General features: G+C 40.8%; 1 protein-coding gene across 1 annotated transcript in view; it reads left to right on the top strand.

Annotated features, from left to right (window-relative positions):
- Positions 1–29: 29 nt before the first annotated feature.
- The window catches only part of MAP3K1 (mitogen-activated protein kinase kinase kinase 1), a 78920-nt gene continuing 66957 nt past the window's right edge, over positions 30–11992 (top strand). The window contains exon 1 of the mRNA XM_080803886.1: positions 30–526. Coding sequence (XP_080660012.1) covers positions 45–526 — 482 coding nt within the window. The 5' untranslated portion in view covers positions 30–44. The remainder of the gene's footprint in view (positions 527–11992) is intronic.

Raw genomic sequence — 11992 nt, 5'->3', positions numbered from 1 at the left:
TCCCTCCCTCGCAGGGGCCGAGCGAATGTAGCCCGCGAGAGAAAATGGCGGCGGCGGCGGGGAATCGCGCCTCGTCGTCGGGATTCCCGGGCGCCGGGGCGGCGAGCCCCGAGGCGGGCGGCGGCGGAGGGGCTCTCAAGGCGAGCAGCGCGCCCGCGGCAGCCGCGGGACTGCTGCGGGAGGCGGGCAACGGGGGCCGCGAGCGGGCTGACTGGCGGCGGCGGCAGCTGCGCAAAGTGCGGAGTGTGGAGCTGGACCAGCTACCGGAGCCGCCGCTCTTCCTCGCCGCCTCGCCGTCGTCCTCTTCCACTTCCCCGTCGCCGGAGCCCTCGGACCCGGCGGCGGGTGGGAGCGGTTTCCAGCCTGTGGCGGTGCCGCAGCCTCACGGAGTCGCGAACCGTGGCGGCGCCCACCCTCTGGAGCCCGCGGCCGCCCAGGACAGCGGCGCCCCGAGCCCCTCGGGGGCCGAGCCCGGGGAGAAGCGGACGCCCGCCGCCGAGCCGCCTCCTGCAGCGGCCCCCGCCGGGTGAGTAGCGCGGCCGGGAACGCGGCGAGGACTTGGGGGGCGGGCGGGCGGGCGAGGGCAATGAATGAACCCCGGGCACCGCGCACTGCGTCCCGGGGCTCCGCGCAGCGAGGCTGCGCGCCGCTCGCTGGGATTCGAGCCCTCGGGCACCCCCTTTGACCCCTCCGGCGTCGGGCGGCGGCCCGGACCTGGCTTGGGGGACGGAACGGGGACCCGGGGCGGGGACGTGCCGGAGAGTTTGTTATTGTTTGCAGACATGTGACAGGCGTGCGAGCCGCGCTGCAGGGACCCGTGGAGATAAGGTGTGGGGCCCCGGGCTGGCTTTGTGGGGCTCCCGGAATCGGGACTCTCCGAGGTGACCCGGCTCGGGACCCTGGCGCTGCCCTCGGGACTGTGCTGGGGGGCGGGCAAGAGCCCAGCGGCGGCGCCCCCAGAAGAGAGCCCCGGGATCGCTGGGGGTGAGGCCCGAGCCTGCAGGCAGGCGGTGGTCAAAAAGGGGGCGGAGTGGGTGCGGAGCCCAGCCCTAGGCCGGGTAGGGGTGCTGGGCGCGGAGAACGCCGCGAGGTACACCGGACCTTGACAGGCAGAGCCCCTTGTCAGGTACTCCGGCCGGGAATCGGCCGAAGGCAGCACGACCGCAGGGCGCTCGGGGTGGAAGGCTCCGTAACGCCTGTCAAAGCGGTGTGGGCGGGCGGGCTGCAAACTCGGGGATTTGGAATATTTTAGGACTTTGGTTCTCTCACTGCGTCCCTCAAGGGGCTCCACATGTTCTTGGGAATGCGCACAGCGCCACTAAGACTTGAGTGACTTCTGTTTGGAGTTTGAATTTGGCCTTTGAAGTTTGCATTTGGCGGAGTGGTGTAAGAGCCAGGACCGGATGTGTCAGCCATTCAGTTTCAAAGCAGTGGTGACTGCTCCCCGCAGCCTCTCCGGCGTGGCTGGGGACGGTGGCTGGGGTGCGGTGCTTCCTGCTCGGTGCAGCTAGCTGCGCGGGCTACCCGCCAGCTGCGGGATTCCAGGGACCACAGTGCATTGGGCTTCGGCTCAGAGAGCCCTACGTGCCTATGCATTACGGTACGTGTAAGGTAACAGACCAGCCTTTCTTGGCCTGACCCTTTTTTGGCAACTGGAAATCTTTATGTTTAAAGGAAGTTCTTTTAAGTGTGACAGTCGTAATCCTTCTTTTTAGGAAATCTGACTAGTGTTTGCACAGCATAGTCTTGATGAGTATTTTGAGTTGCTGGAAATGTTTTTCTGATAGTTAACCGTTGCCCTGTAGAGTTTCCTGACCTTTATTCTGGGTATTTTAAAGACTGTGTCTTATATTTGTTCCCCTTTTGAGACGACTTTGACAGTAGGAATCCTTGGTTTGGGTTAATTATCTAAAGTGCTTTGGCACTTTTTTGAGCTTAAATTTTTATTTATTTAAAACCACTGTTCATTTATTACCAGGAAGTTGCACCCCCCCCAAAAAAAACCCTAAAAATTTTGGTCAGCACTGCCATGGCAGTCTTGAGACGAAAGGAGATTTGTGGCTGTGATAGTTTTCTGTGTGCATTCGTAAATACAACTTTGTGTAACAAGAGCTAGGTTTCTGTACACCTTCCTGCTTCTGTGAAGATTGGATTTAAAACCTCACTAGACTAATTCTTTGAAGACAGTTGGTACTACAGATGAGCTCCATATAAAAATGTTAAACCTTAATTTTAGAAGTTAATTTTGTCTGTTCTTATGAGAGCAGCTTTTTGAATACAGTAAATAATTTAGTGTCAGCATTCTAGTCCTTTTAATGAGCTATGAATATAATAGAGGAGCGACCACTGTAAAAATAATTATAGAAGTTGTTTAGAGTTGCCTCCACACAAAATGAGAGGACTAAGGTGGGGCAGAATTCAGGAACTGAATAACCCATGTTTAATTTTTGCATGTTGTAAGGTAGGTGTTTTTGCCTTCTTTGTTGAAGGAGTGGATTGTATTGCAGTGTATGAAATAATGAGCTAATCAGCATAATCATTTTTAAAAAATGAATTTCACTAGCCAGAATGCTGTTTGTTCACCCCAAATGTAATACCTACAGACTTCATTTATAGTAAAATGTTGATTTCCTCAATTTGAAAATACAGTGATTTTCCTTCCACTTCCTTGTCTGTGGGGTTGAAATTCATTTGCATCTATTGGTATAAACACTGACTAAAAAGAGTTCAGTGAACTTTATATTTTACTTCTTTGACAGTAGTTTTATTTGTACTTTGTTGAGGAAAATATGGCATCGAGATTTTGAAGTATTTTTGTGTTCCAGTAGTAGTATGGGTCTGGAGTTCCTTCTGTCTAAAAACCTTTTGGATTTTTAAAAGAGAATTCTGTGATTTTTAATTTCAGAATTTCCTTCAGTTTTTTTGCTTTTTGGATGTAGAAACTGAAAATGTGGAAAACATATTTGTGAAATATAAATTGTGTAAGTCATACTCATTAAAAATAAAAGATTTTCTGTCTGTCCCTCTCCTTTAGGGTAATAATTGAAATCAATGAAAGTTTTGTGCCTGTAAGTGGCGCCCAAGGGTTTGGAATTTTAACTTATATTATAGAATTAGGAACTTTTTTTCCTACCTATTATTTTTGAAGAAAAATTACAGTGTTGCTTTCCATTGAAAAGGCTGTTGTGTTTGGTAGATATAATTACTCTATCCTATTTTTGTAACTTAAAAAATCCCTAACTATCAATTTGCTGGCCCCATGAAAGAACAAGATATGCTGTACTTGTTAATGTTAGTTTTTGTTTAAAACTAAAACCGTTTCATAGGCTGCTTTTATATCCTCATATAGCCTTCAGCTTTCACTTCCTTTTAGAAGCTGCTAGGTTAAAAATACAGCTTAGTGACTTTTTACTAGAGGAGATATAGGAACATTATTACCTAAAAATAAGTTGTAAAAAAGTAAGTTGGTGATTTTATGAAACAATAGAAGTAGTTACATAAGTTAGGTTACATGAATTTGTAAGTTTTATAGTTATGAATTTTCTACAGATTCTTTTTTAAATCAGGTAGGAACATTAATGCATTCTTTATTATATTTAACCTTATTAAATGTAATTCTGAAAGAAAAATATCAGAGCTATAGTTGTTGCCAACTTTTTTTTTCATATCTGATTTTGGCAAGGGTGACTGGTTAACCAACATTCCTTAATGTATGATTTCCAATACACTATAATAACTCCATTTTGTTAGATACAAAAACCAGGAAGTAGCCCTGTTCATTGATACTCTTTCCCGTCTTCTGTAGCACCTCAAACATATGTTGCATGTCTTAAAAATGGCCATTGACTTACTGACTTGAAGATTTCAAAACATGTAAAGAAAGGAGTGTTCTTTGTTTTCAAGAGAGCAAAATAACCAGCTACAGCTTGCCTAGGCTGTCTGCTCATCAGTCTTTGACACTGGCTGTAAGCATTCCAGAAGAAGAAATAATGGGGTGGCAAAGCAGTTAATGGTGAATGGATTCCCCTGAGGGAAAATATGGAGCATTCAGAAGTACTCTGAGAAAGCACAGTTTTTGCATTTGTTACCCATTTTCTTGGGTTGAGAGTTAACTCTCTGTAAAGGAGGCAGTAGAAAACATGGCATGGAAAAGTAATGGTCTCCAGAGGCTGCTGAAGAACTGCACTATATTGCATATATTGTACCTCTGACCTGGAGAATACTTTGCTTATATCAGATATACCAAGTATATTCCTTAGACTTGTTGGTTTTCCTCAGTCCTTGCCTCTTTTTATATTCCAAGTCAAAAGTTAGAGCTACTTAAAAATGTAAATGGATAGAAGATTAACATGAAGAAATGTGCAGTTTTAGGAACAGACCCAAGTTGTCATTAACAAAGAATTTAAGAACTTTTTTTTAAAGATTTTATTTATTTATTTGACAGAGAGATCACAAGCAGGCAGAGAGAAAGGCGGGGGTGGGGGGTGGGGGGGGAAGCAGGCTCCCCGCTGAGCAGAGAGCCTGATGCAGGGCTCGATCCCAGGACCCAGAGATCATGACCTGAGCTGAAGGCAGAGGCTTAACCCACTGAGCCACCCAGGCACCCCATTTTGAGAACATTTTTAAACATGAAAGAAGTAATCAGGAACAGAATTAAAGTAAATGTTGCAAAACAATGAGATTAGTCAGGTGCTCTTCTTATAGCAAGATTATAAGAGGATTTTTAGCCCTGGCTAAAATATGTTCATTGAGTATACAGATATGTTTGGATTCCTTTTATGTAGTCACCTTTCTTGCCTTGTGCAGGTTAGGCCAGTTATATGTAGTATCTCATTTCATTATCACTACAGCCCTCCAAGGCCAATATTACAATTTCTGTTTTCAAGAGAGGGAAACTCATTTGTGATGCTAAAGCCCTGTGATCACATAACTAGAAGACAGAGCTATATCTGTCTGACTCCATAGTTCATTTCTTTCTACCATCTCTGCTGGTTTTATTTTTCCAAATTAATAATTAAATTAATTGATAACTTTTTAGGAAGAATTTGCTCTGCAGGACTCATAATAAACATAATACATAGATCTCTACCCAGTGCCATTGCCAATATATTTGTTTCTTTATATGTATATACTGCATAGCTTTCTATAACCTGGCCTTGTATGTGTAATACAAGTAGACTGTACTTAAGTCACCTTATTGTGTTAGGCAAGGAGAAAAATTGATTCAGGCTGAGCGTTAGATTTTTTTTTAATTTGTGCTTTATTATAAGTGGAGGGAAATAAGGTAAAATTAACATTACTCGTGAATCTTAATCATCACACATGGAAGAAGCTGTTCCAGTATAGTGGTACCTTGCTCCTTTGTTTTTTATTTCGTTCATCCAAGGTTTACGAATCTTTATATGATGATGGTCTGAATGGTAGAGAAAAAGATCATTGATTCATGGCTGCTGTTTCTTTTGGTAGGGGTCTAGTATGAACATGTTTAACAGTACTATATTAATGCTTTAAGAGAGATGGAAATATAGAGAGATTCCCAGTTTAAAAAGTAGTGCTTTGAGTCTCATGCACAGCCTTTCACACTGTAGTCCTGTAGTGAATACAGTGGTATCTCCCTAACTTATTGAGGAATTAACTGGCCTTCCAGGTTAGTAGTTAAGGGTGGTGGCTTTGTTCTTTGTGCTTGTATATTTGTTCTCATAGTTTTGGCTCCTTTCCTTTGGTCTCTTTTGCCTTTCTTAGGACAGGTATAGGCTGTAGTTTTTCCATTTCCAGAGTAATGGAAAAAGGAATCTAGATATAGATTAGTTTCAAACAATTTCTGCCTATACTCTTAAGAGGAATATGTACAGAACTGCAAGTTCAAATGTGATTTTTTTTTTCCTTTCTTGAAAGAAAACATTAAAAGAGGATATGGAGAGCAAGAAACTCAACATATACCAATGGTGGTTTTAAAATTTAGTCTCTATTATTAGTAACAGCAACTCTGCTAGTTAAGAAAACAATGTTAGGGGATGCCTGGGTGGCTGCTTCTCCCTCTGCCTGCTGCTCCCTCTGCTTGGCTCTCCCTCTCTGATAAATAAATAAATAAAATCTTTAAAAAAAAAAAAAAAGGAAAGAGGACGTTAGGAAATGTCACATAGCTCTTGAGTGTAAGATTATTAAAAAAAATACTTATCTTCATTTACTCTATGGCATGTCACAGTTGGTTTAGGTATGTTTAGGTATGGAAGAGAGTTCTGTATTGTTAATGATTGAGTCCTTTGGAATACCAGTCTGGTTAGTTTGGTTTAATAGATTGAGATGTCGTAGAGTGCCAATAACTGTTAAGTTATTAGTACCCACCAAGCATATATTTCTGAGTACAGTCTGACACCCAGGAATTATTAAAGAGGCATCAGACCTCTTGAAGACTGGAGGAAGCTTACACAGTGCTGTAGTTTGTGCATTAACTAAGTTTATCACATGAAAGTATAGTGATGGTGAGTGTATATGGAGTAAGGAGATAGTAGATACTGGGTGGAGACTTTACTCTTGACAAATAGACATGGTCATTACCTTTTGTTATTGCCTAAATAGTCATTTAACGGATATATTATCAAATCTTCAACTGTTCCTACAGCATTCTAATACTAAGTTAATCAGTTGTTAACAAACAAGGAACTCTGTCTTACTATTTATACCACTGCCTAGTACCTAGACTAGTTGGTGTCTGACACCCATGGATATTAGGTGCCCATAAATGTTAGGATGAATTAATTTTCCTGAAGTGGTAATTTTTAAATTACTGTATTTGAAGATCACAATAATTTACTCTGATGTGATTTTAACCATGGTCTAGTTTAAGGCAAGTTTTGAAGGCAAGATCTGTTTCTTATGTTGATACATAGTTGCAGTAGGTGGTATTTAGCAATCAGTGGTTGATAATATTGACTGCTTTTATATAACATAAAACTTAAAATACTTAGTGTAATAGCCAGGTATAGTTTCATAGTAATTAGAGCCATGCTTAAACTGAGTTCTGATATTTGAAATGACTAGTTATTTGGGCTAATGGGTAACCCTCCTGATTTTCTTTCTTTTTTTTTTTAAGATTTTATTTATTTTTTATTTGAGAGACAGACGGAGATAGTGAGATAAAGCAGAAGCAGAGAGGGGAGGGAGAAGCAGACTTCCCGCTGAGCAGGGAGCCCAATGCAGGATTTGATCTCAGTACTCTGAGATCATGACCTGAGCTGAAGGCAGACACTTAACTGACTGAGCGACCCTGGCACTCCTCCTGATTTTCTTTTTGACCTTGGCAGTTTTTCTTTAGTGGCCCATCATCACCCACTTGAAGGTAAATATTAAGAGATTCTTAGGGTGATCCCAGGGCTTTTGTCATTCTGTCTTCTCCATTCCCACCATTAATGCCTTTAGATAGTTATTGACCATTCACAAGTGATTGCAGAATTTGTTTTCCTAGCCATGACCTCTCCTAAACTCCAGACCTACACCTGTCTGTGTGACATAGCCATACTCAGATATCTAAAATCAAATTCAGGGTTTTCCCTGTACTTTGTCCTGCTATTGTATTCTTTGCTCATGAAATGGCAGAACCAGAACCTAGGAGTTACCCTTGAGCACTCCTTGTATTTAGTCCACCATCAGAGGCTAGGGATTTGACCTGTTGCCACATCCCTAGGCCAGGCTTGCATGATCTCTTTCTTGGTCTAATGTAGTAGCCTCCTGACTTGTTCCCTGTATCCTGGTTTCTCCCTTCCAGTCTGTCCTCCATATTATATGGCCAGAGTGATCTTTTTTTTTTTTTTTTAAAGATTTTATTTATTTGACAGAGATCACAAGTAGGCAGAGAGGCAGGCAAAGATAGAGAGAGGAGCAGAGAGCCCGATGCGGGGCTCGATCCCAAGACCCTGAGATCATGACCTGAGCGGAAGGCAGAGGCTTTAACTCACTGAGCCACCCAGGTGCCCCACAGTGATCATTTTAAAGTGTTAATCTGATTATAACAATGTTCCTCTAGAAATGCAAATAAGATTAAGTCTAAAAACTTTCCAAAGCTTGCCCTTTGGTTAAAGACTAGAGAATCCTTAACATGCCCTACCCAGTCCCTGCCCTGTCTGGCCCCTGCGTGCCTCTCTAGGCCCATCTCAGATCACACTTGCCCTTGTTCTCTGCAAGACTGCCTTCTTTCATTTCCTCAAACTCAGCACACTACCTCCTGCCATCAGGCCTTGGCATGCACTGCATGCTCCCTCTGCCGGGAACACTTTCCCCAGTCCCAAGTCAGCACTTCATTGTTCAAATCTTAGCTCACTGTTAGTTCCTCAGGGAAGCTTTTCTTCCCTCATCTCCCAGACTGGCTTCATAGCACAGTGTCCTTACTCTCAGTGTTGTGATTTTACATTTGTTATCTCATCTGGTAAATGACTGTCTTCTCCAGAAGACTTTAAGACCTGAGTGGGCAGTGCCTGTGGCTGGATAGCAACTCAGCACCTAGCAAAATGCCTGGCCCAGAGTAGCCTGTTGGTAAATATTTGTGGAATAAATGAGTGAGGATAATAATGACATGACAAGCTCAACCTCATAGATCGTTTGTTCTTCACCTTTGGTTAGACTTGTCTAGGACCTAGCTGAGACAGGATTAAACAGCAAAAGCCTAGGTGATTGGTATGTCCTAATTCTCAGTTTGTGATAGATTCTTTGGGAGGTATCCAGACTATAAGACATGCCAGGTGCCTTGAGTGAGGTAGGACAGCTTAATGTGGCATGGAGGAAATAGCTATATAGTAGTCCCTGCCTCCCCTTTACATGGTTTCACTTTCTGAGGCTTTGGTTACCTGCAGTCAGTCACGGTCTGAAAGCAGATGATCCTCCTCTTGACACTGTCAGCAGAAACTCACTAGTAGCTTAATGCTTCATCACAATGCCTGCATCATTCACTTCATGTCATTGTGTAGTCATTTTATCATGTTACATCATCACAAGAAGGGTGAGTACAGTACAGTAAGATTTTGAGAGACCACTACAGTAAGATTTTGAGAGAGACCATGTTCATATAACTTCTTAAAAATATATTGCAATAATTGTTTTATTTTACTGTGCCTAATTTATTAATTAAACTTTATCGTAGGTATGTATGTATGGGAAAAAACATTGTATATTTAGGGTTCAGAACTGTCTGTGGTTTCAGGCACCTGGGGTCTTGCAGTGTGTCCCTAGTGGATAAGGAGAAACTGCTATACTGTGCGATAATCCACTATAGGTTGGAAGAGTTTACTATCTGTATGTAATTCTTTTGCACTTACTAGGGAGGTAAAAATGGGTGTGTATGTATATTTATGTATATATGATATCTGTAATCATGTTCATATTCATATATACATAAATATACACATAAAGGTGTTATGCATTAATGTAATGACTCATTTTTTCAAATTCTCAGAATGTTATGTAAACTTAAGATGCCATTTTAGAGTTCTTGTTCCTTGAGTATTTATTTTTTGAGTGTATTTACATCTTAAGTATAAATATACTCAAAAAGGTGTTATGCATTAATGTAATTGTTCCTCTTTCAAGTACTTATAATGTAAACTTAAAGTACTACTTCTGGAGTTCTTGTCCCAATAACCCTACTGTCATGCAAAATTTATTAATTTGTTATTAATTCATCTTAGAGTAAATAGAAGTTCACATTTGCATTGAAGAAAAGATTTGCTAAGCAAATACTGTATGAAATCTTAGGAGCCAAGAGCCCACGTAACAGAAAACACTTTAAAGTTTACTGGTGGTAACTAAATCCTACAGCCTGCCTTATCTAGAACATGGTTTAGCACTAAGAAGTAAGGAAAAAAGGCTCTCAGCTGCCAGAGGGCCTGTAACAAAATCTGTCCTTTGAAGTTCTTTGATTTTATGCTTAGCAAAAGTTCAAGGGCATTGGCTCAGAATTCACTGACACTTATTTAAGATATTATTCTTGTAGTCTTATCTATTTGGTATCCCCAACACACTGCAATCAAAAGCAGCCAATTAGACTAGCAGTATGAGGAAGAGACAGGTTCCCTGATGGCAGCAGTATAGAGAGAAACTTGACAGTAAGAGGAGAGAGGGAGGGAGAAGAGGACATCATAGCCTTGGTGTCAGGGGACACCTGGTGTGAGAACATTCATTTCCACATATCTGGAAAGCTTCTCAGATTATAAATTTATTAAATGGCAGAACTTTCCACATTACTTTTTGAGTACCAATTTCTTTATGTAGATAGGATGAGTGTGATCAGGATTGTTTTTATAATGGCGAGTGTGGCTCATTATTACAAGGTTTTGTTTCTGTCTACTCACTGAACTGAGCTAGAAGGCTTATTATATTTTAAGCAAGATTTCCATTCAAGATAGTTGTAGAAAGTATTTTGATCTTTAAAGTGGTAAGCTTCTGAGTTACCTAGAAAAGATGGTCCTATGGCCTTGATGATACTGAATAAATGAAGTGTTCTTTAGAATTGCGTAAAATTGGAGGGTACTCATTAGAAATGCCATGTGGATTGTCTGTATGGGAAAATCTTTTTTGCTTTATTTCTTGGCCTGAGCCATTTTATACCCTGTAGTTTCCTTAGGATACTTACTAATCACCACCCCTGGTATACACTGACCTTTTTCCTAGTGAGGCTGTGAAGAGTCAGGCAGTAAGCTCCAACTCTGTAACATTGATCAATTTACTTGATGACTGCAAGGTTTTTGGTTTAATTACTTGCAAAAACATTCTTCATGTCTGTATGTGGTAAGATGATAAGTGTTTTGGAACAGACATTTCACATTTCTTTTTTCTCCTTCAAGATAATAAATTGGCTACATCTCTTTTGCATTTCTGTTAGTATTCTTAAATTCTTCTTGTGTATTTATTGAAACTTAGATTTTATAAAAGATGTGACAGATTAATGTAGATATTAAGATTCCTGAAAAAGTTTTAGTGTTTGAATTTTGAAAATATGTTTCAATTACTCTGGTACACTGACATCTCCAGGCTGTTGTATGAGGTCCTAATGTTTCTGGGATTCAGAATTTATAGTATTAAACTTCATTAATAAAATTCTTACATAATCCTTTTGAAAGCAACAGAACAATTTATTTTTTAAAAATTGTATCTTTATCATTTGACAAAAAGGACTGTACATTGTAGACTATCCTTTGCTTTTTTCTTGACAATATTTTGTTATCATGATAAACACAGAGCCTTTTAATGACTGAATAATACTCCATCTTATGTATGTCACGTTAGCCAGTTTCCTGTTTTTAGACATTTATATAGTTTGTTTTTGGATTTGTAAATTAAGCTTCAGTGACTACCGTTGTATATACATTTTCATAAATTTGTGCTTGTAGTTCTGTTAAATATTCAGAAGTGGAATTGCTGAGTCAAAGGACATGCTTATTTAAAATTTGATTCTGTAGCTGAAGTGCCCTGTCAAACACTGTACCAGTTTATATTTACCTAATAGTATGTGAGAGTGCCCATGGCCCCACGTTTTGGCCAACATTGCATATCATTAGTCTTTCATTTTTTGCCAGTTTGGTGGATGAGAGATGGTTTCTTATTCTAATTTATGTTTGTTAGCTTTTCAGCATCATTGTACAACTTGTCCTGTTTATCATCAGTTTCATATTTTTTGGTATATTTCCTTTCACACATGGGTAAGAATTGTTCATTTTTTTCTTACTGGTTTGTAATCGTCCTTGGTATATTAGAATTTTGGCTCTGAGATATATTGCATTTGTTTTCCTCCACTTCTGTTGTGAGTTATGAATTTCAGTTACAGTATTTTTCCATAAAGAAACTTTAATTATTTTTTCAAATTTCAGTTCTTTCTTTTCATTATTTCTGTTTAGGTCTTATAGAATGGCCTAGAGATGCAGTGCTGCATAGTATCTAAGAGTACAGACACGTGAATTCTAATCAGAGTTTCCCCATTATCAGGTAGGGTAACCAGGCAGTTCAC

The sequence above is a fragment of the Martes martes genome, assembly GCF_963455335.1.
Source record: "Martes martes genome assembly, chromosome: 5".
In the NCBI taxonomy this organism is placed as follows: Eukaryota; Metazoa; Chordata; class Mammalia; order Carnivora; family Mustelidae; genus Martes; species Martes martes.
The sequence above is the reverse complement of the archived record's forward strand: the minus strand, read 5'-3'. Positions and strand labels throughout refer to the sequence as shown.